The sequence below is a fragment of the Puntigrus tetrazona genome, chromosome 22 (assembly GCF_018831695.1).
Source record: "Puntigrus tetrazona isolate hp1 chromosome 22, ASM1883169v1, whole genome shotgun sequence".
Lineage (NCBI taxonomy): Eukaryota > Metazoa > Chordata > Actinopteri > Cypriniformes > Cyprinidae > Puntigrus > Puntigrus tetrazona.
In genome coordinates this window covers 4,312,965-4,339,534 of record NC_056720.1, presented here as the reverse complement: position 1 = coordinate 4,339,534, position 26,570 = coordinate 4,312,965, and the positions used below count along the sequence as shown (strand labels likewise).

Genomic DNA, 26,570 nt, shown 5'->3' with positions numbered 1-26,570 from the left:
CCTGTTATGACCATGCCTTCGTTTAATAAAAGCCTGCACATGGATCCGCACGCCTCAGACCGCTCATTCATGACAGAATGCAACCTCGCACCAGGATCCAGCGGCTTTTCACCTGATCCATGGCCAGGTAGGACCCTCGCTAGACGCTTATTGGCCCTCAAGCAAGGTACCCGATCGATTGAGGATTATACTCAAGAGTTTTTGGACATGGCTTTTGAGTCTCTGACATACCGGACTGTTTATTGATTGAGTTGTATCATGAGGGAGTACATCAGCCGCTCAAATCTAAACTTGTTCGCGAGGGTCCACGTGAGTCGCTTGCTCAGTTTATTGAGTTTGGTTTAGTGACTGTGGGGTCAGCTTTTACGTTGGGTGTTGAGGAGGAGAAGGACAACACATCAACTCCAGTGATGGCCGCCTTCCCCGAGCCGCTGCCCAAGATGGCCGCCTTCCCGAGCCGCTTCCCAAGATGGCCGCCTTCCCGAGCCGCTGCTGCCCAAGATGGCTGCCGCCTTCCCAGAGCCGCTTCACAAGATGGCCGCCGCAGAGACCACTTCACAAGATGGCCGCCTTCCCAGAGCCACTTCACAAGATGGCCGCCTTCCCAGAGCCGCTTTCCAAGATGGCCGCCTTCCCCGAAATGCTTCCTAAGATGGCCGCCTGCCCAGCGCCGTCCCAAGATGGATGCCGCCTGCCCAGAGCCCCTTCCCAAGATGGATGCCGCCTGCCCAGAGCCGCTTCCCAAGATGGATGCCGCCTGCCCAGAGCCGCTTCCCAAGATGGATGCCGCCTGCCCAGAGCCGCTTCCCAAGATGGATGCCGCCTGCCCAGAGCCGCTTCCAAGATGGATGCCGCCTGCCCAGAGCCGCTTCCCAAGATGGATGCCGCCTGCCCAGAGCCGCTTCCCAAGATGGATGCCGCCTGCCCAGAGCCGCTTCCCAAGATGGATGCCGCCTGCCCAGAGCCGCTTCCCAAGATGGATGCCGCCTGCCCAGAGCCGCTTCCCAAGATGGATGCCGCCTGCCCAGAGCCGCTTCCCAAGATGGATGCCGCCTGCCCAGAGCCGCTTCCCAAGATGGATGCCGCCTGCCCAGAGCCGCTTCCCAAGATGGATGCCGCCTGCCCAGAGCCGCTTCCCAAGATGGATGCCGCCTGCCCAGAGCCGCTTCCCAAGATGGATGCCGCCTGCCCAGAGCCGCTTCCCAAGATGGATGCCGCCTGCCCAGAGCCGCTTCCCAAGATGGATGCCGCCTGCCCAGAGCCGCTTCCCAAGATGGATGCCGCCTGCCCAGAGCCGCTTCCCAAGATGGATGTCGCCTGCCCAGAGCCGCTTCCCAAGATGGATGTCGCCTGCCCAGAGCCGCTGAATGGATGTCGCCTGTCCAGTGTCCGCGCTGCGTGCAAAGCCTCCAGTGCCCGCGCCTCGTAAAGCCTCCAGTGCCCGCGCCTCGTAAAGCCTCCAGTGCCCGCGCCTGCGTGCAAATGCCTCCAGTGCCCGCGCCTGCAAAGCCTCCAGTGCCCGCGCTCGTGCAAAGCCTCCAGTGCCGCGCCTGGAGCAAAGCCTCCAGTGCCCGCGCCTGCAGGTAAAGCCTCCAGTGCCCGCGCCTCGTGCAAAGCCTCCAGTGCCCTGGCCTGCATAAAGCCTCAAGTTAACCCACCATCCCACCCTAGCTACATCATTAAAGAATCCCAGCGGCCCCTGCACTCACCCTCTGCCCTCCACCTGGAGCTCGCCACGGGGTCTGCCAGCCTCCATCGCCGCCGTGGGTGAAGGATCCTCCTTTAACCGTCCCGCCTCCGAAGACTCCACCTACCCGCCGGCTTCCCTAGGCTCCTAGCTCCCTCCTCTCTACCATGCTTCAATCCACCAGCTTCACCAGGCTCCATCGCCTCTCCGCTTTGCCTTGGTCGGTCGTCGACCATCCGTCGCCTCAGGATTCCACTCCTCCAGCTTCACCTCGTCCCTCCATCCCTCCGGCTCTGTCAGGCTCCTCCCTTCCCCGACTCCAGCTCAGTCCTCTGTTGCTCTGGCTCCGCGCCGCGTCCTTCTCGCGTACCCGTCTCCGCATCAGTCGCCGAAGTCTGCGGTATCGCCAGGACCTCCAGCGCCGCTGTGTCGCCCTGGCTCTTCGGCTCTCCGCCTCCGCCTCAGTCTCCCGACCACCTGCTCGCCGCCGTCGGTCGGCTCCATTTGATGACCGTACCTCTTTATGGCTCCTCCCTCCGTAACCACTGACCATCATGGCTGGGCTCTGGATCACCTCCCACCCCGGACTCCTCCCATCTTCACCCTGGCTCCTCCCACCGTCTCTTCCTCCTGGTCTCAGTGTGCTGACTTTCCGAACCCCCTCCCAAGCTCACAGTTATGTTTTGTGTTGTGGAGCGCCAGGAGTCGCTCCTAGGAGGGGGCTATGTCACCAAGCCAGCAGAGGGAGCCCTGACCTCTGGGTGATCTGCATCCACTCCTCTGCGACAAACTTCCTGTCCCAGGACTATAAATACTGCAGCAAGCCACTCAACTGCAGGTTGCATTGTTTCGCCTGTCTCATAACAGATCATTCGTGGATTATAGTTTCTGGTTTTGACCCTGTCTGTTTACTGTTTCTCTGATCGCTTGCCGCCTGACCTGACCTCCGCCTGTCTCTGGATTTTGTTATTGCCTCGCCTCCTATATATCTGTTAGCCCTGTTCGCAGCATTTAGTTAAAGACCATGCCTTCAGTGATAAAATATGTATTAGTAAGAACTAGAAGAACAGGAATGATGCTGAGTGTCTTCAAAGAAGAAGACATCTTAGCAGAAGAGCAGAACGATAAGATGGCTGTCTTTTTATAGTGAGCTTCTTGAGAGGGAGGTCTCCAGCCGTACGGGACTTTCCCAAAAAGCGAAGACTTAGAAACAATAAAAATTATGTTTGGTGTACAATTTTATATGTTTTTAGAGAGCAAGCGTCTCATTAGAAAATGCAATTCTAATAGTTTAATCACGTTATGGTGGCATTGAACAATTCCGCATTACTGTGCGAACAACAAAAATAAAATAAAATAAAAATATTTGTAACTTAAACATCAACCCCCCTTGTGTGAATGTGTGTATTCTTACAGGACACCGATCAACCTGGTCCGGACAGCATTCCTCTGGAGGACATGGAACAATAATCAGACTGGCCATAAAACAATGTAACATGATTTATAATTGCGATACTTTGGTTATATTGAATTGGAGATTAAAGAGAATTAGAATAAAATGTTTTCAAGAGTTTCAGCACCAATATCAGTCAAATTTCACTTTTTACATATGACCTCAGGAATTAAATATGTTAATAAATAAATGTATTTCCTGAAGTTGTAAACAAACATTTGATGAGGTGCTTGATTAGGTCTTTGATTTTATTTTGAGGTTTATTTGATTTCATTAAAAGGTGCTCAATGCTTCTTTGGTTTTACTAAAATATGCTTATTATATATTTGATTTCATCTAGAGGTGCTTATTATTTATTTTACTTTATTTTATTAAGAGGTGCTGATTGGTTCTTTGATTTTATTCAAATATGTGGTCAGATGGCCTTAACTACTATGTACTTAAATTAAAATAAAAATAAATAAATAAGTACAATGTACTTATTGTGGTCATATTGTATTGTTAAGGTGGAAAAAATTAGCATGTCAGAGCTAATATGCTAAACTTTCCACTGAAGCCTGTACCAGTTTTTTTTTACACAGTACATCTTTTAGGCGTTTTAGTACACCTTTTTTAAATACTGTGCATTGCAGGCAGAATATTTATTAGATATTTTACTTTCTGTCCCTTACCTCTACTTCAGTGAACATAGAAAGTGCCTTAAAGTAAAATCATCATGGATAATCTTGCTATGTTTATATTATAAATAATAAAACATATGCTTCACTTATAATGCCTGTGTGTGTGTTATATTTGGTTATACATGTTATGACCTGTAGATGGCAACTGTGTATAAAATACTATAGTAAACAGCAGTATGAAAAAAGTACCATATGTTATATAACCAGTAAAGTAATGCATTATTTTTTTATTTTATTTTTTTTTACAAGAAAATGACATTATAGTTACTTTTTCAAATAAGTAAGTTTGTATAAAATACAAAAAACATTATAGAATGCAAATGATAGGTTATTGTTCAGCACTATATTGGATTTCTTAGCTAATTAAAAGACAAGAGGAAAAAAAAGCGTATCATTTGTGTCATATTAAAGTCATATTAAACCGTTCACAAAGGAATCAAAATTTTACATTTTAGTTGAAATAATAGGATGATTCCTGACCTTCATTCCAGAACTGGATTAGATTCCCAAGCCTACACTCTAACCGATGTTTGTAATTTCAACAGCATTTTACTGTAATATGAAAAGTAAGATACAGTAAAAAGTGTATTTAGTGTTTTATGCATTATGGGAAATTATATGTATATATATATATGTATTAAATCATTATATCACAGTAGTGAACTTGCCTGCAAACAGCAAATTAAGTTGAAATACTGAGGTAAAGTGTCCACTGTTTTAGTGGAGATAGTGCACAGTATTTTCCAGTTACTTCTTTTGTTTGTTATTTTCAGTATTCTTCCACATTGAAATGATTTCTATCAAACCAGCAAAATGCAGCTGCTACAGGTATTTTTAACTTACTGTAGCCAATAAATTCATAAGAACAAAATTAGGTCAGTTACAGTATAGCATCAAATACGGAATCTTAATTGTCTTTACACACACACACACACACACACACACACACACACACACACATAGAATGATTACATGAACAGAATGGTTAGCATTTATGGTCTGTAGCAGCGCAACTAGTTAAAGTTAAAAATAGTTTATATAAAGTAAGATTAAATTGCTAAATTTTTTTTTTTGCCTCAATTTCAGAAGCAATGCTGGGCATCTCTTCACACAGCAGTGTTTCATTACAAAATTAACCGACCTTTTTGTTTTTTCAACTAGAATTAGTGATTCACTGAAGCATTTATAAAACATAAAAACAGTTACTTTGTTCCTGAATGAATCAGCGGTTTCGATCATAAAATTTTTAGATTCACTTACATCTCCTTAAAAAAAAGCCAATGTATCTTTTCTTATCTGTAAATGTATCCCATATATTCTGCTGTTTATTTGAAGTATATCCCATATATGTTATCATACTGAAGCGCCTGTCAAATTCAAGTATTTTATTTACGCTGCCCGTCAAAAGTGATTGAACATTTTTGTTTTTGAAAGAAGTCTCTTCTGCTAACCAAGCCTACATTTATTTGATCCAAAGTACATCACAAAATACAATTTAATACAATTTTACAAAACAACCAAAAACTATATTATTTTTTTTGTTTACCCGTATAAGTGCTCTCTTAAAAGATTTAAGAATGATAAATGACTGTTCTTTCTGTTTAGAAACTTCTTCTTTACATTTATTCTCGAATTACTCCTACACAACATCATTTTGGTGTGACGTTCTTGGTTTTATTAAATTATGTGAAACCTAATTTAGCTGTATTGATAGGAGGATAGTCACAAGAAGCAAGACCATGGTCCAGATTACTATATATTACTATATATATATATATATATATATATATATAGCATACTTTTCTATTCTATGTACTTTTTATTTGTTATAAAAATAATAATAACTTGACCCTTTAAAACTAAGTCTCTCTATTTTATAATAATAATAATTGTTATTGTGTGTCTTGTTTGATGGCGTACCCTGTCTTTGCCCTTATTTGGTGCTTCCTGTTCCTGTCCTCGTTGCTGTGATCATTAGTTAATTAGTTCCCACCTGTGTGTGCTCACCTGTTTCTGTTCTCCCAATTATGTCTTTGTGTTTAAATACCCTGTCTGTTGAGCTCCCTCTTGTTTGTCTTTAATGATACTGAACGTGCGATGTGTGTGTTGATGCTAGGATCATGTATCAAAAGAATCGTTTTTGTTAAATTTTTAGTTGAGATGAATTGGTGCAGCTATGAAATATGACAATAATAATAATAATCCTAAATGACCACTTGGGAGTGCTCCACAGTTTGATAACCATTGGTCCCAAGAGCAATTCATGACTGGCAATTCATAAATGTTAATTTATTGATCTTAATGTGTGGATATATAGATATATACTTTGAAAGTTGCTTACCTTTTTGTTCCATCTATATATATATATATATATATATATATACTAAATTCTGGAAGATGTCAAAACCCCATATATGCAGTTGTCAAAAGTAAAGATGTGAAAAGAAAAAACCTTTTTAAAATCAGTTGGAAGAAAATACTGTTTAGATACTTTAATTCACATGATTTATGCCACCGGTTGTCAATGAAATGTGGTGAACTTTTAAAACTTCAAGGGGATTAATGTGGTTGTCACCCAATTATGTCAATCTCATGCCAATATGCAATATCAATATATGCAATTTTTGTCATGGCAATATACATTTACAGTGAAAAAAAGGTGAAATGGAAGCGTTTGATTTTCTTCTGTAAACATTGAGAGATTAGATCAAACTTGATCTGCAAGTTCATCCTCTGGCATAGTTGAATTATATTTTCTGTTCTTTAAAGTTTAGTTTGTTGATGTTCATCTGAAATGTAGTGTTTTTGAGATGAGACTTTTATTTGAAGATTAGAGACAAGTGAATCTTTCTTCTCCTCGTGTTTTTCACATCTACTATACAGTTTCTTTTTTTTTTTTTTTTTATAAAGCTCAACGAGTGAGAATCATTCACATGGAGACAATTACGCACACAAAGGTGCATGAAGAAGCATATATAATTAAAGAGAAAATATAGTAAATGTATTTTTAACATTATGCCAAATCAATGTAAAAACAGACCGGTGCACCATGATATGATATTCTCCTTCCTACAGAGACTCATAATGACAGACAGGTTCGTTTTCTAAATGTGTATTCTGCTCAAAAGAGAGAACCAAAGATAAACTAAAACACTGATCCCGTGACGGTGACATCTTTTTAACCAATAAAACATCAGCAGAAACCAAGTCAAATTTTCTACCTGTTAGACGGTATGCAGTGATCAGATTTAGATACGTATTGAGTTACATTGTATCTTCATCGGTGGTCTCTCTATGAGAACAGCTATGTTTATTGTGCACCTTTTAAAAGTTAGTACGATTTATTACACTAAAGTCACGTTTTATTTATCACGTGTGTGTGATACTGTATTGTAACACTATTCAAATAAAATGTTACGTTCCTTTTAAATAACTTTTTTCAATCAAACACTGTGATACAAGAGCATGGAAAATAAATAAGGCAATCTTGTCAAAAAATAAACGTAACAGAAATATGAGCTCTATCATTTTATTACAGTCGGCGTGGTAATCGATCACGTTTTTTTGCGACGTTTGCATACACAGGATCCTTCGCTTTCTGCAAAGAAAAAAATAGTCAATCTGAGGCAACAGAACTGAAAACTTTAAGTTCACTATGACTATGATTTAGCAGACATTAACATTTTTAACTAATTCATTTTAGTATAGCTTAAAAAAAAGTGCTGTACAAAATAGCAGTGCTGAACATAAGCATCGCATGTTTTTTTTATTCCAGTCCAAATGTTCACAAATCAGGCCGTATCACCGTTTACTCCCAAGGGTTACACCCATCACTTTCCTCAAGATGATCATTTGCATTTGCAAATGTCAGTTTATTCAAATTAATGATCCATTGCTCCATAGCCAGTATTTAGTACCAAGACCTTCTTCACTTGCACTTGAAGTATAGGCCTACTGTCTTTTTTTTTCTTCATATTCCAACGAGCAAATACAACACCAACCAAACCACAACATCTCCTTTACTTTGCACAAGTGTTGTCATTAGTCACAGATCATTTTAAAGTGTAATTGTGCAAAAAGAAGCACAGGTACTTTCCCATCAAGCCTCCCAGAAGACGGTATGGTTTTACTGTTTTTAACCCACTATCCTCTAACGTAATGCAATGAAAGTGATGATGATGATTACTGAGGCTGACATACTGCCTAAAAGAAACTCATTCCTATGATTTTAAACTGCAGCACATCTTTTAAGCACAGTCATAAATGAACTTACCATTTTCCGTGCTGTTGGTTTACACGACGCTGAACCGGTTCTTGTCTCGGCTGCATTAATACATAGTCACAGATGTGTTTTAAACAACAAAGCTTTCAATATTAAAACAATATCTGTGCATAACGAAGCTAAATAATACGATTGCTTTCTGTACTGACCGTTTTTTTTACACTTTTTGCAGATGCAGACTGCAACTGCAATCAGCAGACATCCAGCAGCAGCTGAGATCAATATTATGTACAATGAAGGTAGACCCTGATCTGTGATGGACCATTCTGTAAATTAATCATTAACATGAGCAAATTTGTTTGTCTGATCTACAAAAAACACATTAATATCACCATACCTGCACATGTCTGACAGAGCTGACTGATGTTCAGATGTGTGGTCTGGTTTCTGATGGGGTTGTTGATCACACAGCTGTAGGTGTTTTTATCCTGATATTCCACCTCCAGAGGTAGAGAGAGACTGATGCTGAGATCAGACACACTGATGCTGGACAATAAACTGTTTCCTTTGTACCAGGAGAGAGTCACATGACTCACGTTCACCACCGAACACAACAATGAACAAGATGATGATGAACAGTTTGTAGAGTTACTGCTGATGACGGGAACAGGCAGACGAACTGGAAAAAATGAGAGAATACCCATGTTATGTTAGTATTCTTATTTCATCAGCAGTTAAGTTGATGGCATTTGTGGCGTAAAGCTGTTCCTGAAGTCCCTTCTGACCTTTTCCATCCATTTCCTTCCCTCAGTTCAAACAATGGTCAATGGCATAAAATGGCTTCATAAATTGTTACCGTGTTTCTGGGACAAAGCTCTTACAAAAAGTAATCCTACACACTCATTTGCTCACTCATTTCATGCAAATCTGTCTTCAAAAGGGAAAAACTCTTGCGTCTAGAATCGATCAATGCAAATTCCAAATGTTTTGTACCGATTTAATATTGACTACATAATACAAAATTACCTGACTGAGGATAATATATTTTTACATTTTGATTTCATTCTGAATTGCTCTGAAATTGACACGAGTAGACTGCTGTATCCTTGTTACCACATTTCCTGCGTCAGGTTGGTAACGGACCAGTTGAAGTGGGTCACAGGGCACGTCAACTGTATCTTCAGAGATCTAACTCTTGGTATTCGTTTGTAAAACTGTGCTAACTGTAGATGGCGAGAGTTTATAAAGAATTTCCATTAAACGTTGTTCAACCTACCGAAATAGATGAGCATAACCTCCGTTTTTATTTTAATAGTACTCTATTAAAGAGTACCATTATGGCATGACCAGATCAAATTAATCTACGATCTGGGAAAGTAATGCTCATCAGCTTTATATCTATGGTTGTGACCTCGGAGTAGAAATAATGTTGCTTTTATTCAAGTGTATACATATCTAAGGGGGACTAAAGTGTTTTTTTTTTTTAAAACGAGCAAGCATGGGGCAGCCATCTAAAGTTTTAGTCCATTACCTTTTGTCTAATAACCAAGGCTGGAACTTGAACATGTCAACCAAGAACATGTGCTTGGGAAAGTCATGTCTACTCACCATAGACAGAAATACTGAATGTTTTCGATGTAAGTTTTGCTCCACTTCTCTGTAGTTTATAGAGTCCAGCGTGTTGAGTCGAGATGTTCGTGATGGTCAGAGATCCAGTTTGATCGTCCAGCTTCAGTCTGTCTCTGAATCTCTCATCAGGACCATCATATGTGGACAACCGATTCTTGCTTTTTTGTATTTTAGCAATGAGAGACTTTTCAGCCCCAAATTTCCACAGCATGTAATCGTCGATAACGTCAGTGTTTAAAGTGACAGAATCTCCCTCCATCACTGACACTGAATCACCGAACACACCTGATGAACAAACACACTTTTTTTTTTTTATGCTACAAAGCCTGAAATCGTTGCTAAATTTGAATTGTAAAACAGTGACTAACATAACATGAACAATCAGCATTGCTACCAAAGAACGGTTTAATTTCTGTAAAATATTTGCGAGATGTTTAAATATATTAATGTAAGGCTCCTGTTCAAATTGCATTCACTTAAGATTTTTCATGGCTCTTCAAGTATTTGAAGGACATTGCTAATATTAAACAACACATGTTAATTACTCACCGGCCAGTTGCCAACAGCACAAACCGAACAGAACAAACATGCGAAACATTTCTTTAAAAAGATGGATGTACTCCTTACCTAAAAATGAGACGTTGGTAACCAACCAATGTCTGAGTGAGCTGTTACCACACTGCAGTAACCTTTAAGCAGAGTAGAGTAGAGCAGCTGAAAACCACATGGACTTTCTTACCTTTTTATTGTGCACGCACAGACAGACAGACAGTATCAGTAATAGCAGTATATGCATGTTTATTCACATAATGTTTTAATTGATTTTGGCTTGATTGTCCAATCATTGAGTTCATCATGTACGCTTTAATTCTAAGCATTATTATTATATGCCCCATTTTTTTAGCCACACACACCATTTTTCAGAAGTAGTTCTCTAGTTAAACATGACCTATTAGATAAGAGAAAACCGTTGAACCCTCTCTTTTTTTTAGATTAAGATTTAAGTTCCTTCAATAAATTGTGGTGAAATGTCAGATGGTATTAACTTACCCCCATACATCACAGCAGCATAACTTGAGTCAAAGTGAAAGCTGCTGTGGTTGGTTTTCTGTTGAGTTGTGGCCTACAAACAATTTGTAGATGAGGAAGATTTAGTGTTTAATACCTTTTTATAAATATCAGAAACAGTCATGGTCTCTTAATTGCTACACCCTGCTTACTATTACTATTCATTACTCCAACCAGTTTTTCTGCTCCACCTTCTTTACATGCTTAGCAATGACTTATAAGGACACCTACTGACTTTTGCTCCTTTATCACTTTAGACTATTCTGTTTCCTGCCATCGTTCAATGCTGGTTCTGCTGAGCGTGAGCATGTCCTGGTAATGTGCCAGCTCGCAAAGTTTTCCCTAGCTTTGGTTCCTTCATTTGTTTTTCTTCAGCTGCTGTTGTTTTACTGTGTTTTGCACGATAAAGTCTGAAGATTACATGTGATGAACGTATTAGGTTATTCTTTTCCCAGTATGAGGCTCTTTGAAGTTCTTGTGTAATGGTTATGCATTGCATTTATGGATTTATTTTTTTTTTTGTTCACCTGCTTCTCTTTCCACCTTCCTGACAAAATGTAATAATGTAATTTACTTATGCAGTCTACTCCCACAAGACTACTCGCATTTGTCATGGACACAAACATTTATTTATGTTGTTGTTGTTGTTGTTGTTGTTGTTGTTGCGGTTTACTTTTGTTTTTTATGATGACGATCATCATTTTAAGACAGCTTTCCAGAAGTCTCTTTTAAAGACAATATTTTACAAAAGAAGCTAAGAGGTGTGTGTGTGTGTGTGTGTGTGTGTGTGTGTGTTTTGTTTATGCGTATTAGAGAGAGGCTCAAGCATCACTGCCTCATCACTCTCTTATTTTCACTTTAGGCAGTGAAACACCTGCGTCACCATCCAAGCATAAAACGTAGCATTTTTCATAAAAGTGGTGAAAATGAAGTTTCTTTTTAATTTGCCGGCAGTGATCTTGTGTTTTCTTCACAATGGTAAGATTTGTATTTTGTTCAAACCCCTTTTTTTGCTGCTGCACCGATTTCTGTGACCGTGTATGTGACTGTAGATGAAATATTAAAATTTTTATCAGGATGCCAGCAGTACAAGACTCAAATTTATACAGTATTTTGTATTTAAAAAGAGAAATTCCACCATATTGTTTTAGCGGTAATAGTCATGAAAGTGGTTGATCATCATATACAGGATGAATACAAAAATATGCTCTAAAATATAAATGTGTAAAATGTTCGGTTGTTGAAGCCCATCCAATGATTCATGTCTGACGTGTACATCGATGTTACGTTACATTTTATGAATCCAGACATGTTTCTCTACTCTCAAAATGTTTGATGTGACATTTGATCTTCGCTGCACATCTTTGCATTGCTTCCCTTTTTATTTCTTTCTCCTTCAGGTGTGTCAGGTGTTGAGGTCGTAGTATCAGTGCAGGAGGGAGATTCGGTCACTCTACACACTGGTGCTGAAACGACACAAGAAGAAATAATATGGTATTTTAACAAAAGTAAAATTGCTGAAATCGCTAGAGACCAGAAAAAAATCTGTATAGTTTACGAGACAGTCGAAGACCGACTGAAGCTGGATCATCAGACCGGATCTCTGACCATCATGAACATCACAAACACAGATTCTGGAGTTTATGATCTGCTGATCAGAAGCAGCGACACTGAAATGATCTTTAATGTCACTGTCAATGGTGAGCCATTGAGTGTTTAAATGTGGTTTACACTGTAGGCACTGGTGTAGTCTGTGTGATGGGCATGTATATGCTGTATGCCCCCTAGGAAAGGTCAAGGGACCTTATTTGACCCTACCAGGGGCACATAGCCCCGGACAACCTAGCTCCTAGGGTCATTCAGGCACTCAAACCCCTCCACCATGTTAAGGTGGGGATCCTAGGAGGGGCTGTTTAAACTGTACATTTTAACCTCAGTAAAAATGTACCTTTTTATGCTTGTAAATGAGATCGTGAACTAGGATTTGATATGTAAAGTGTGTTTTAGGCACAATCCAAATGTTTTCTGACCGAAGTCCGAAAAAGGCAATTGCAGGTTCACAATTCTTGTTTAGTGTTTTTTCCTCCAAAAAGGTCCTCCAGGAGTTGTTGGTTTTTGTTTCAGGTTTTTCTGCTTCTGAACGAGATGAAATAAAGAGAATGTCAGCAAAAGAGGGAGATTCTGTTACTTTAGAATTGGCAGAAACCAAAAAGCCAAATGAGATGACGTGGTATCTTCATGAGACAGTCTTCGCTAACATCAAGGGAAATCAGAGTAACATCTGCGAGAGATTCAGAGACGGACTGAAGTTGGACAATCAGACTGGATCTCTGACCATCATGAACACCAGAACCACAGATTCTGGACTTTATAAACTACAGATGATCAGCAGGAACGGCAGATTCAGCATCACCACAGTGAAGAGATTCTGTGTTACGATCCTTTGTGAGAGTGAGTGAAATTTATCCTCCTTTTGAGAAAACTTAAAAAAACAACTATTGTTTAATCAAACTAGCAAGCTTTGGGATGTAGACTGTTTAGGAAAAGGGGTATTAGACATGATAATGCTTTGATTCGATATCATGCATTTTCCTTGCTATTAACTTCAATCTGTTTTCCTGTTGAATGATTGTGTCTTTAATTGTTTCAGATCCAGGTCTGTCTTCAGCTGCTGTAGGAGGAATAGTTGCTGCTGTTGTTCTTCTGGTGGCTACTGCTGCTGTAGTTGTTGGTGTGTTTTATTGTCGCCGCAAGAGACATACACCAGTACCACAGAATGTGAGTCTTGCATACACCCGTGCGAACATGAGGGACGAGGATCCACCCGACCCACCACAATGCTCCTAGTTAATGCAACTTCCACGTGCGTTTAAATAAACCATGCGATCTTGTTTGTTTTTAGTAAAAGTGGCCGGCTTTACTGCTGTATTTTTACATTTGAATTAAAGTAGTAATTTCATAGTGTTCTTTAGCATTATTCTGAGTGCACACAAGAAAAACTGGTTAATTTTAATATTTTGCTTTTCCAAGTTTAATTCTGACTCTTCACATAATTTTGTGATACCAATTCTGTTTTGTTTTTTTGGTTTTTTTTATTTGGATCATTAATTAACTATAATATTTCCTAGTTTCGACTTATCGTTCGTTAGGAGTCTGGGTCGCTTGGAGACCTTGTTTGGCCAGAACAGACTCACGACACATCTGGGCTAGTCCAGGTCTTAGTCAGAGGCTACCCCGTGGATCGCTTACTTTAATGCAGCCATTTCCTCAATTTTTTTATGCGATCCCTAAGTAATAGCATGCTAAGCCAGTTTGTTGGCCAGAAGTCAAGATCTCAAAAACGTGCCCCCGGCTCCATCCATTGATCGTTGATCTGACTCACCCTAGCACGCCAACAATGAGGAAAACCTCAGAAGTCACTAACCTGTGTTGTTCGCTCTCTTTTTGAAGTCCTTTTGGATATGCCTTCTCAGATTAGACTAGACTTATTGCATGGCAAGTTTTTGATTTCGCTTCTTACAATAGTGTATATAATATTTAACTGAATACAGAAATTTATTTCCCTATTCGTTTGTTACATTTCCCAAAATGCAAAATAAACATGCTTTTAGTCCCAATGTGCTCATATGAGGACATGTATTAAAGTCATACTTTATTCGAAACCCAATGACAACTTCCTGAGATTTAGAAAATGAGACTAATTTAAATAATTACAAAATATTATCATATTTAAATAAATGTCACTAAATCAGTTTCAGACTTTTTTGAAGACCAAAGAAAGGGAGTGGTCATGATGAAATCCAATCATCATTATTTCTGAAAAGCAATGAATGTGCTCTTTACAGTAGAGTCTCAGAGAATTTCACTGAAATGTAATGTTCAAGCATTTTAGATGTCGTATTGAAATAGTACTTGAATTCTGTTACTGTAGCAGAAGATGACCGATTGAAGCACTGCTAGTTTAAACGATTGCACCAGAACCAAAACCAGCTTTGAGCCTAAAAATGTATTAATTTATTAAGTTTGTAGAACACTTTGCTGGGAGAATTTATGAAAATAGCTGCAAAATTTATACATGATGTTTCTCTAATTTTAAAATATTATTAAATGTGATGTTTGTCAGGAGAAATACAGCACTGTGTGCGTGTCTATAACGTATACTTGATAATACTATGTTAAGAAATTTATAGTAAGTCTATAACACATTTGATTTTTCTATTTTCATTGTTGTAAAAATAATTAGACTAACTTGAATCTGTGATCAAACATCTGTGATATTTTTTAAGGTGCTTTATTTGTTCTTTTGATTTTATTAAAAGGTGCTCTTTTTTTGGGGGGGGATTTTGTCTTTCACATGGTGCTTATTGTAAACCATTAAATTACCTCAATAGAGATTTATTTATTTTATTTATTATATTTTTTTTTGGTCAGGTTAATATTTTCAGGAAAGTAATTCTTCACGAAATCCTGTACCCAATATTTTACCTTAAATCAATAGGAGCTTGTTGTTGTTGTTGTTGTTGTTGTTGTTGTTGTTGTTTATTATTATTATTATTATTATTATTATTATTATTATTGTAAATATTTTTTAATAATAATGTCTTAACACTAATGGCTTTTTTAGTAGTGTTTTCCTTTTGCACTTGTTTTCCCAGGTCATGTAGGTTATTTTTTTTTTGTTTTGTTTTTTTACAAATAAAAACTTACTTCGTTCACCCTCGTGATTCTTTTTTTATTTGATTTCATAACCTGTAGATGTCATAACTGTGTGTAATACAAGAATGTAATACAAGCATGTATGTTAAAAGAAATCAGGAGTAACTGCAGAGGTGGGACGAAGGGAAAACAAACCTCCTTTGAAGCTTCGAGTCGGTAAGCAAAATGATTCGCTGTTTTGAGTCGGCAAACTCATCAGACCTGAACCCTGTAGAGAATCTATGGAGTACTGTCAAGAGGACGATGAGGACAAAATTCAAATGAGCTGAAGGCCACTGTCAAAGAAACCTCAGCATTAATACCACCTCAGCAGTCCCACAAACTGATCTTCTCCATGCGATGCTGAATTGAAGCAGTTATTAAAGCGAAAGGAGCCCCTACCAAGTATTGAGTACATCTACAAATCAACATACTTTCCAGAAGGTCAACATTGCGCCCGGTCACTGTCCACTGGCCCGTCAATCATCTCGTCACCGTTAACATCCTTCACATCTCATTTCATTTTAACCTTCTAATGTATTGGAGAGAAATGAAGTAGCACGTTGATGCCAGTCGCGGGTCTTTCATGTGGAGAACTGCTAATACTGTTTTGAGACGTAATCTGTATTTCTAAATCAGTAAGTCTACAGATATTTCAGATGAAGCAAAATGTCATTTGTGGCCCTTTGTTAGCCTTGCTGTAAGTCGTTGAAACATTGAGAAATAGTAGTATGCTCATGGTGTTTTCAGGTGCTCATGTTCAAAGGTAAAACGGACAATAACAGGTCCCCCCGTGGTGTTTGCTCATTCAGTTTTCCAGGAAGTATCTCCTCTGCACCTGCAGAAATATCAATTCCCTATTGGATTTAAAGGAATTGTTTACTCGCCTGACAAAGGCTGCGATTTAAAGCCACATACTTTCGGTTTTAGATTTCAGCATCACCGCTGCATCTGAGCAGAAGTCGAAAAAGGAGTCTGCGTTCGTGAGAAGAAAAGTGAAAAGGATGCAGCTCTTTTGTTTCGTGGTGATCTTGTGTTTTCTCGACAATAGTAAGATCTTTAAGGATTATATAAATAAGTAGCCTTGGGTTCAAGATGGATTATGGTTAGGGGGACAACGGTATAGATTTTCTTTTTGCTGTTGGTTGAGAGAATACACAGTGCAAATAAGATTGACTGCATAATTAGTCGTTGATTTTAATCTATCAGGTGTTTTTGCGTCGGTAAGCTCGGTCAGTTGCGCTATAAGAAGAGCCTGTTGCTTAGTTACCTGTCAGTCGGTCTGTCCTGACGTATCTTTTTGTTACCCTTTTATATTCCCCCATGCTGAGTTTGCATCCTTGTATATGAAAATTATAAATAAATATGCATTGGCTTATGTTTTTTGGTTTTTTTCTTCTTCAGGTGTTGGTTCAGATGAAGTGTCTGTGTCTGTGATGGAGGGAGATTCAGTCACTCTGATTTATCTCGGAACAAATACGCAAGATGATATTAAATGGTTTTTCAACGACACTCCAATTGCTGAAATGACTAGAAACCACACCAAGATCTCTACAGATAAATGGGTTGAAGAGAGAATGGGAAACAGACTGAAAGTGAACGAGGCTGGGTCTCTGACCATCATGATGATCGCGGTCACAGACTCTGGACTCTATCAACTACAGATCAATAGCAGCAGGGAAAAAATTTTCAATGTTACTGTCAATGGTGAGTAATTATTGAAGGTTGAAATGCAGTTTTATTGTGTTTTTGATCCGTTTTTTTTTTACAAAGACTTGTATATGACTTTTAAATGAATTGGTAACTAATCAGTGTTATTATGTTTTGTTAAAGTTGAAAGCTGGTCTGTTAAAAAGCATATAATACAGTTATGCAAAATCAGTAAGCACCTTTTGGGAGAGGAGGGATAATATTACAGTTATCCCCATGTCCAGTTTTTTGATTTTTAAAATTAAGCGTTTTCTTGAAGAAAATGCAGTTGAGATGATGATGATTTAATGATTGTTTAATCTTAACCTGATAACCTGTTTTAAATGGGAATTTCATTAAAAAAATAAATTTTTTAAAATATGGATGTGAAATGTTTTGCTTAATTTTTGGTCAAGTGAAGAATTTATTGCATTCATGTTGACAAGTCTTTCATGTTTTCTCATAAAAGCTCAAAGCAGCTGTCGGTTTGTTTCTCCGCTGCAGAACAAGATGAAATGAAGAGAAAGACATTGAAAGTGGGGGAATCTGTCACTTTAGATCCAGGTGTAATAAACAGAAATGATACGATTCAATGGCATTTTAATGAAGTTCTCATCGCTGATATCACTGGGGATGAGAGTAAGATCTGTGCAGATGATGAATGTAAAAAGAGATTCGGAGACGGACTGAAGCTGGACAATCAGACTGGATCTCTGACCATCATGAACACCAGAACAACACACTCTGGAGTTTATCAGCTGCTGATCATCAACAACCAATTCACCATCATTAATAGTTGTGGAATCACCGTCAATGGTGAGCATATAATCAACCATTCAATGCATGCTCAATATATAACAATAATATTCTCTTTAGTAATGCTGATCTTGCAGAACGTGACTGTCATGTTCTTTTCCAGATTCAGGATTGTCTCCAGGTGCTATAGCAGGCATATGCATTGGCACTATTCTCCTGGTGGTTCCCACGATTGGTGCAGTTTTTATGTATTTTCGTTGTTCCTTTTGCGTAAATGTGAATTGTTGCATAAAGTTTTGAGAATTTTTGGTGCCGAAAACGTTAATACTTAGATTTAGTACAGGAGATTGTATTAACCACTGAATCAAACGACCACCTCGCTTTAGCTCGATTCACAACAGTTAGTTATAGCCGCTGGAATAATTAATTAAATGTCAAAAAATCATTCTGATGGCGGATTGTAATCCAGAAAATAATATATGAACGAATGAAAGTCAATCACATTCCAGTTTTAAATGTGCTTCTGGTTACAGATAGCCTGGGATTACACAATTTTTATTTTGAAGAAATCCAGTTTGAAAGAAGCATGGTTTGCTTTTTATCTTAAATGAATTTCTTAGAGATTAGACTATACACGAATCTACAAGCTAATGCACACTATACTCGTATCACACAATGCTGATATTATTGTTAATGTAAACGTTAACCAGTAATTTGAGAATAAAGTATAACAATGATGATAATCTTCAGGGTTTGTGATTTTTATGAGCTAATGGATCGTTAGATTAAATCAACATTTAAATCAGAATTTTCTTCAGTTATACAAGGAGAAACTCGAGTAAGGAAACAAACATGAAGTTCTCAAGTTGAATGCATAACTTTTTAGTGTAGGGGTCAAACAACTAAAAATCAAGTCAAGAATCTCGGCGTGATTCTGGAGATGGTCCTTATTTTTCGTAGTCATGTCAAAGCAAATAAGTAACCAAATCATTATGCTATCATCTTAAATTAGATGTTTTGTTTCCAGTCAAGACTTGGAGAGACTTATTCATGCCTTTTTATAACCAGCAGGGTGGCTTATTGTAATGGTCTATCATCTTAAATTAGATGTTTTGTTTACTTTTACTTGTCAAAGCACTCAATGGAGAGACTTATTCATGCCTTTATATAACCAGCAGGGTGGCTTATCACTAAACTAAAAGTGGTTCATTTTAGAAATTGTACTTTACAAACCTACATCTTTATCAAATGCAATACATCAGTGTGCTTTTGTGTTTTTTCCTATTGACTTTCTTGACTTTTTTGACAGATTTGTGATATTTGTATTGCTCTCTGAACACGGTAAATACTAATGGAGTTATTTTTTCAATTCTATACACTTGGATCATTGGGATCTGAGGAAGCGAATATCATTAAAATCACTCAAACTACAAGCAGGTGTTTTTAATTTGGTTTGAGAACAAATATCTCTAGAAAATTTGCTGAGCCCTTGATAACGACCATTCTTAGATACAAAAACTACATCTGTTATCAAATCCCCAAAATTAACATCAGTGTGCTTTTGTGTAATTTTTTCCTTTTGACTTTCTTGACTTTTTTGACAGATTTGTGATATCTTGACATATTGCACTCTGAAAATCAGCACAACCTCAAACATCGTTGAACTCCAACATGTTTGATTGCAGGACTGTGTTTTTTTTTTTTTTACCTCAGAAAACACTTTTTTTGTGATTCTATACCATTGTTGAGCAACGTTTGCCTTTTCTGCTGACTTTCAGTGATCCAGTGATGTGGCTTCTAACAGAAAATAAATATTAGCTAAAATATAATTGTGACTTTCTTTGATTTCAGCAAGCAATGCCATGTTTTAAAGTACATACAATATTGGCACGGCTGTGTTTCATTGGTTACACCATCAAATTGTGGTAGTGGTTGCACTATTCATGTGAAAAACGGTTTAAAACCACTGCATTACTTTTTACTTATTGCAGCCTCAAGATTCTTACCTTTTTTTTTAATGTAAATCAGGAAATGTGGTGAACTTTTTCTGGGGGATTCAGGGAGTCATGCCAACATATTGCTAAAGTTGCTAAATTGCAGTTTTACTATCTTGAACAGTGTCTGATTTCTTTTCTTTAGATCAAACTTCAGCTGCAGGTTCGGTTCATGGAGTTGCATTTACAACAGACTTAGAAAATAGTCCCCCATTTCTGTTCTGTTTATCTCAAATTGAGTGTTTTTGGGATACAAGACAATCAAGCAGATGACATTTTGGGTAGCAGAGACATTTTATTGGAAGATTAGAGACAATTGGAGAACATCTTCATTCAGAGAGAGAAAACTATTTTGCTCAAATATAATTAGCGATAGTAATATAGCCTTTTAAAGCACAACAATGCAATGTTTGAATCTACTGCCACTGTGTTCATGTTCACAGCTTCTCTGGTAGACCTTGGACTGCATCAAGCAGTGGGTGCCAAATTTACAGCACATGTGAAAAAATAGACCAGATTAACATCCACTGCACACATCATTAGCAAAATATTGCAAAGCTTCGTGAGGCACTTACTAGACTGTCATCTATTCATGAATTATGCCTTCCTCATAATGTACAGGCCATCCTCGATCGCACCCCAAAACAATGTACCGAGTGGACCTCTTCCCTCTGTATTCACATTTTGGGTGTCTCTGGCCACTTTGTAATTTACACGTGACCACAGGAAAAGGCTGGTTGCTCTTAAACAGATTACCTCCCTGTGGAGTTCCTCCATTTCCACAAACCGCATTAATATCATTCTTATTAGCTTGGATGAAAGTGTTGGCTTCTTTGCACCCGTTTTCAGTTCCGGCGGCGGTGATGTCTCTCTTTCTGATTTCATTGTCGCAATCTTGCACGCTCACTTGAGGACCCAGATGCTGAATGAGGAATTTCAGATAACGGGACTTTAAATCATCTGGTTGACCGTAGGCAGGGAAAGAAGCGGCCAGGAGCAGCAGCAGAATCACAGCAGACCGATGAACCTCCATGACCTGATGAACAACACTCATTTGACTACTTTGCTTTAACCCAGACATGCATGCTTTTTGTACACAGATACTACAGACACTTTTTTTTCATCCAAATGTATTGTATAGCATATACCTGCTGAGTAAAGTTCTTACCTCGTTCTTCTGGGTAAATTAATACGTTGGTCTAACAGCTTTTGTGGTAATAAACAGTAGTTTTCAGGTGGTCTCGGCGCTAGCAGTCATCAAACGTTGGTGGAGAAATCGCAGAGAAGGATCCCTGGAGATTGATAGCAGATACAGAGAGCTAGAGTGCTTCTATACCACTCCTTGAAGATGGGTCATATTTATACCAGATATTCTTACAGCAATGTATAAGATGTACTGGGCATCCAATCAAAGTACACAGAGGTCAAACAATGCCCTATATGGATGTTAAGTATAGCGAGGAGGATGTGCAAGCAAGCATCTCTTTGTGTGTGTGTGTGTGTGTGTGTGTGTGTGTGTGGGGGGGGTCCATATTATGGGTGTCCTAAGCCCAGTTCTATTACTGTCTGAAGGTATGTCTCTGATGTGCACATACTGTAACTGCAGGAAATTACCCAAAGCCAGTCTTACACAAGAAAAAAAGTGAAACCGAAGAAATAAGACTCCGCTTTAAACGATTGAAACATTTAGCTCTTGAATGTGATCTTTACAATTCATCTTCTATGTTTGTATGTTGTAGGCCTATGCAAAAGAGCTTTCAAGTGCATTAATAATAATTTTTAGTAAGGTCTTAAAAACTGAAAAGTATTATACCTCGAGTTTAAGTATAGTTTGCCAGTGCACTATTTCAATACTGCTTTTCGAATGTGGGCCAATTTAGTCCTAAGAGTATTGAAACCGTACACTTTGCTATAATAAACTCTGTCTGCAACAAGTTTATTACATTACACATTTATTTATATAAATATTTTAGAAGTGATTTTGTAAATTCTTGATCATTTCTTTTTAGGCACATATGATGATGGCACAGATGTAGGGATTCAGTCATTCTATACCTATTCTATGCAACAAGACAAGGCAAACTAATGTTTTAATAACACTCCCATCGCTCAAATCTGTGGAAATCTTATCTACAGATCATTCGCTGAAGAATCATTCAAATGATCAATGTTACATGTGTGCAATGTGTGTACAATGTGTGCCCCGCTACTCATTCTCACAGTTGGACTGGAGTTCAGTTTCCAGTTTCCTGCAGTCAGCTGTTGTTTTTTTGGTTTTCGATGCATCTTGTGCAAAAACAGATAAAACAAATAACAAGTCGGCGATAGAGAATCTGTCACTTTAAAATCAGGTCTAGTAAAAAATCCAGATGATTCAACGTGTTTTTGTTTTTTTGATGACAATGTCCTTGTTGAAATCATTGAAGGTCAGAGTAAGATCTGTACGGACGATCAGTGTAAAAAGAGATTCAGAGACGGACTGAAGCTGGATCATCAGACTGGATCTCTGTCCATCACGAACACTGGAAACACAGACTCAAACTACAGATCATGCACAGCATTAGTATCATCAATGCTGTAATGCTGTGTGATAGTCAGTTGTCCTCTGTTGTATTACAAATTTATAAAAGGTTAAACACGGACTCCAATATAACAGTATATGCTGAATGTGTATTGTGATTTACATTCTAAGAGCAGGAAGCCCAAGCCCCGAGACAGTTATCTTTTGTGTTTCAGTTCTTGAACATCTGGTAGGTGTCCTAAGTCAAGTGTGAATGCTAATCCTAAGGTACAACTGTGCCTTTTGTTTCACCTATGCATTTGAATGACACTTGGATGCTAAATGGATCAAGGATCGGGAAAGTTCCTGTTCTGGGCTAAGTTTCTGATCGCATTTGCATACTTTTGTTTTACTGGTCTCCACCTCTGTGTACTCCTCCCCTTTGAAACATATATATACTTCAACCTAACATGTTTCAGTTAGATTTGTTTCTTGGAGATTTCTTGAAGATTTTCTTGGAGATTGCTTGACGATGTTCTTAAAGATTTCTTGAAGACTTCTTGCAGATGACAACAGCAACGAAATAAAAAACGAACTCCTGCTTTACCAAGGATCTCCTGGTCTCTTCTTAAAAAGAAGCTACAAAAAAGTTTCCAACACCTCTAAACGATGCCGCTTCATGTTGATTTCTTTAAAAAAACACACCAGATGGCGCCATTTATCAGTTAAATCAATATCACAGAAACGTTAACCAAAGTAGGAAGGTGTATAGGCCTATTTTAAAAAAGCTTGCTGTAACTTCGATTATAAGTTGAGCTCTTGCGACGTCTCTGTCTCTTTCTTCATCGTTACAGATGGTAAGGGCGGGAGGGTGGGAAAATGTGCTCTGGAGGAGCGAAAAAGAGGAAAAATGAGGAGGAAAGTGGCTCTAATCCCTTTGTGCGCGCCAAAGCAATGTTTTTGTAAGTGTTTGTTTGCAATAAATTGCTTTTAAAAAACGTTTTCCTGTTGTTTTATTCATTTGTGAGGGAGAACGGTTGATCACAAGGTACCTGGTTCGAATCCCGCTGCTGCCAGGAATAAAGGTCGTTACTTAATGCTACGAATTATTTCTGAAATTGCCAATAAACCTTTTATTAATTTTACGTTGCTGATTGTCAATTATTCTCTTCAGTTCAGTTTTTCACTTTTAGTTTAAATTATACTTCTACTGCAGCTATTTTCTAAATAAAATAGTATAAATAGTCTGAAACAATCCTAAAATTTCTCTGAATTTTTAAAAATGTCTATAACCTTTGAATGAAAATGTAGAAAAGTAAAACATGGAAAAGAGAGTTATGTAATCAGGACCATTTTATTATTTTTCAATTAGTCACAGCCAATTATTCATTGCAAAAACAACAGAAAGAACAGAACAATACAGATGAACAAACCTTAAAAATATCCACGACACTTGTGCATTCTTGGCACAAATAAAAGAACAAAAAACAAAACTATACACATAAATAAAATGTCTTGTGCATTCTTTCAACATAAATAAAACTAAATATAAACAAAATAAAATAAAAAAAGTTACCATGCCTCTCGGAAAAAAAAACAAACAAAAACAAAGCTATACAGATTAATGAAACTTTTTTTTATATTCTTTACACATAAATAAACATCACAAATAAAAAGTTTCCATTTCTCTTCTGTAAAAAAAAAAAAAAAAAAAAAAAAAAAAAAAAAAACTATACACATAAATAAAACCTTCTTTAAAGTTTCTTTTTATTATTTAGTTTTTTTAATATTCTCCAACCACTGCTCCTTTGGTAGTGTCTCTACAGAGGGGCAGTATATAATGTCCTTGTATTGGTTGGGCACTATCTGGACAACCTCATTTCCAATGGAGGTTACCCAGAGTGCTGTCCCCCGTCCATGGCTGGCCAGCTTCTTTGTGATCTGAAATTTACAAACGTAACAAGACTTATGTTCATTATTTATTTTATTATACAGTTTAATTGGAGTCTATTATGTACTTTGTGTGTGTGTTTGTGTTCACCTGGTATTTATCACGTTATTGTGTCGTCACAAGGATAGGAATACCAGTACATTTTGTAAATCATATCAAACAAATCCAAGATTTGTTTATTTACAGGTTTTGATTGCACCTCCGTACAATGTAATGAGGTCATACCACGTCCGCTGCCGTGGTGCTGGTCTGTTGTCTCCAGAAGGTCATGCACCAGAGCTTGCAAAAGCCCTCAACCTGGTCATCCACTCGACATCACCCATGGCCTTGTGGGTCTTTGGCTTGGTACTCATCGAAACATAATTTGGAAATAACTCTAAATAATGTGCATTTTTGCAAGTACTAGACAACTACACAGACAATTTCAATCTGTTTATAATGATACAATTATATATATATATAGTTACATCCAATTATGCCAATTTACTGTTATGTTAGTTACTACATTTAGTGTGTAATAATGACATTAAAAATAAAAAACATGTTTTCTTCATAGTAACTACACTTTTGTAACTGCACGTTTATACAGACGTGGACAAAATTGTTATACCCTTTGGTCAATGAAAGAAAAAGTCACAATGGTCACAGAAATAACTTTAATCTGACAAAAGTAATAATAAATAAAATTCTATAAATGTTGAATGAAAGTCAGACATTGTTTTTCAACCATGCTTCAACAGAATTATTAAAAAAATAAACTCATGAAACAGACCTGGACAAAAATGATGGTACCCCTAACTTAATATTTTGTTGCGCAACCTTTGAGGCAATCACTGCAATCAAACGCTTCCTGTAACTGTCAATGAGACTTCACCTCTCAGCAGGTATTTTGGCCCACTCCTCATGAGCAAACTGCTCCAGTTGTGTCCGGTTTGAAGGGTGCCTTTTCCAGACTGCATGTTTCAGCTCCTTCCAAAGATGCTCAATAGGATTGAGGTCAGGGCTCATAGAAGGCCACTTTACAATAGTCCAATTTTTTCCTCTTAATTCTTGGGTGTTTTTAGCGGTGTGTTTTGGGTCATTGTCCTGTTGCAAGACCCATGACCTACTAGACCAAGCTTACACTGGCTAGTACATTTCTCTCTAGAATTCCTTGATGGTCTTGAGATTTCATTGTACCCTGCACAGATTCAAGACACCCTGTGCCAGACGCAGCAAAGCAGCCCCAGAACATAACAGAGCCTCCTCCATGTTTCACAGTAGGGACAGTGTTCTTTTCTTGATATGCTTCATTTTTTCGTCTGTGAACATACAGCTGATGTGCCTAAAAACTTCGATTTTTGTCTCATCTGTCCACAGGACATTCTCCCAGAAGCTTTGTGGCTTGTATATATTCCAGTATGATTCGTTTTCAACAATGGTATATGTATCCACTTTGGCTCAAACAACGACGGATGGTGCGATCTACTATAGCATGAAGTTCACCTTGAATCTCTTTAGAAGTCTTTCTAGGCTCTACCATATTATCCGCCTCTTAGATTTGTCATCAATTTTCCTCCTGCGCCACGTATTGGCTATGTCCCATGGATCTTAAACTTCTGAATAATATGTGCAACTGTAGTCACAGGAACATCTAGTTGCTTGGAGATGGTCTTATAGCCTTTACCTTTAACATGCTTGTCTATAATTTTCTTTCTGATCTCTTGAGACAACTCTTTCCTTTGCTTCCTCTGGTCCATGTCGAGTGTGGTACACACCATATCACCAAACAACACAGTGATTACCTGGAGCCATATATATAGGCCCAATGGCTGATTACAAGGTTGTAGACACCTGTGATGCTAATTAGTGGACACACCTTGAATTAACATGTCCCTTTGGTCACATTATTTTCAGTGTTTTCTAGGGGTACCATCATTTTTGTCCATGCATGTTTCGTGAAAATTTTTTTAAATAATTCTGTTGAAGCATGGTTGAAAAACAATGTCTGACTTTCATTGGTTAACATTTATAGAATTTTTATTTATTATTACTTTTGTCAGATAACAGTTATTTCTGTGACCATTGTGACTTTTTCTTTCATTGACCGAAGGGTACCAACAATTTTGTCCACGTCTGTATATCTATGGTTAATTGATGTATTACTTTCCTTTTGTCATTTAAAATGATTATGTTTAGCACTTGCATATGTGTTTATACAAATAGTAATCAATCTGCAAACACAAAACAGGATTACTACATTCACA

General features: G+C 38.1%; 3 protein-coding genes across 4 annotated transcripts in view; 1 reads left to right on the top strand and 2 right to left on the bottom strand.

Annotated features, from left to right (window-relative positions):
- Positions 1-10,339, bottom strand: part of LOC122327422 (T-cell surface antigen CD2-like) — a 109,427-nt gene extending 99,088 nt beyond the window's left edge. Inside the window, exons 1-3 of the mRNA XM_043222781.1 lie at positions 10,221-10,339; positions 9,651-9,956; positions 8,440-8,721 (exon numbers count right to left, since the gene is read on the bottom strand). Coding sequence (XP_043078716.1) covers positions 8,440-8,721; positions 9,651-9,956; positions 10,221-10,269 — 637 coding nt within the window. The 5' untranslated portion in view covers positions 10,270-10,339. The remainder of the gene's footprint in view (positions 1-8,439; positions 8,722-9,650; positions 9,957-10,220) is intronic.
- A 1,326-nt stretch (positions 10,340-11,665) lies between these two features.
- On the top strand, positions 11,666-20,384 carry LOC122328152. Its single transcript, XM_043223858.1, has 9 exons — positions 11,666-11,717; positions 12,140-12,439; positions 12,864-13,190; positions 13,390-13,517; positions 16,185-16,200; positions 16,839-17,128; positions 17,603-17,939; positions 18,043-18,114; positions 20,317-20,384. Exons 1-9 carry the CDS (start codon positions 11,666-11,668, stop codon positions 20,382-20,384), a joined length of 1,590 nt encoding a protein of 529 aa, XP_043079793.1.
- Positions 20,155-21,311, bottom strand: rnasel2 (ribonuclease like 2). Of its 2 annotated transcripts, XM_043223013.1 has the most exons (3): positions 21,042-21,311; positions 20,449-20,909; positions 20,155-20,336 (listed from the first exon to the last, which is right to left on the bottom strand). In XM_043223013.1, exon 2 carries the CDS (start codon positions 20,904-20,906, stop codon positions 20,460-20,462), a length of 447 nt encoding a protein of 148 aa, XP_043078948.1. In that variant the 5' UTR covers positions 20,907-20,909; positions 21,042-21,311; the 3' UTR covers positions 20,155-20,336; positions 20,449-20,459. The 2 variants fall into 2 exon arrangements, with proteins under 2 accessions (XP_043078948.1, XP_043078947.1); XM_043223012.1 differs by having other exon boundaries at positions 20,155-20,909; positions 21,042-21,303.
- Between the last annotated feature and the right edge of the window lie 5,259 nt (positions 21,312-26,570).

Bases quoted from the DNA above. Each gene is read 5' to 3' on its own strand.
- rnasel2 (XM_043223013.1), bottom strand. From the start codon at position 20,906: ATGGAGGTTCATCGGTCTGCTGTGATTCTGCTGCTGCTCCTGGCCGCT.
- LOC122328152 (XM_043223858.1), top strand. From the start codon at position 11,666: ATGAAGTTTCTTTTTAATTTGCCGGCAGTGATCTTGTGTTTTCTTCAC. The intron at 11,718-12,139 runs GTAAGATTTGTA...TTTCTCCTTCAG, and splicing joins CTTGTGTTTTCTTCACAATG to GTGTGTCAGGTGTTGAGGTC. The intron at 17,940-18,042 runs GTGAGCATATAA...GTTCTTTTCCAG, and splicing joins TTGTGGAATCACCGTCAATG to ATTCAGGATTGTCTCCAGGT.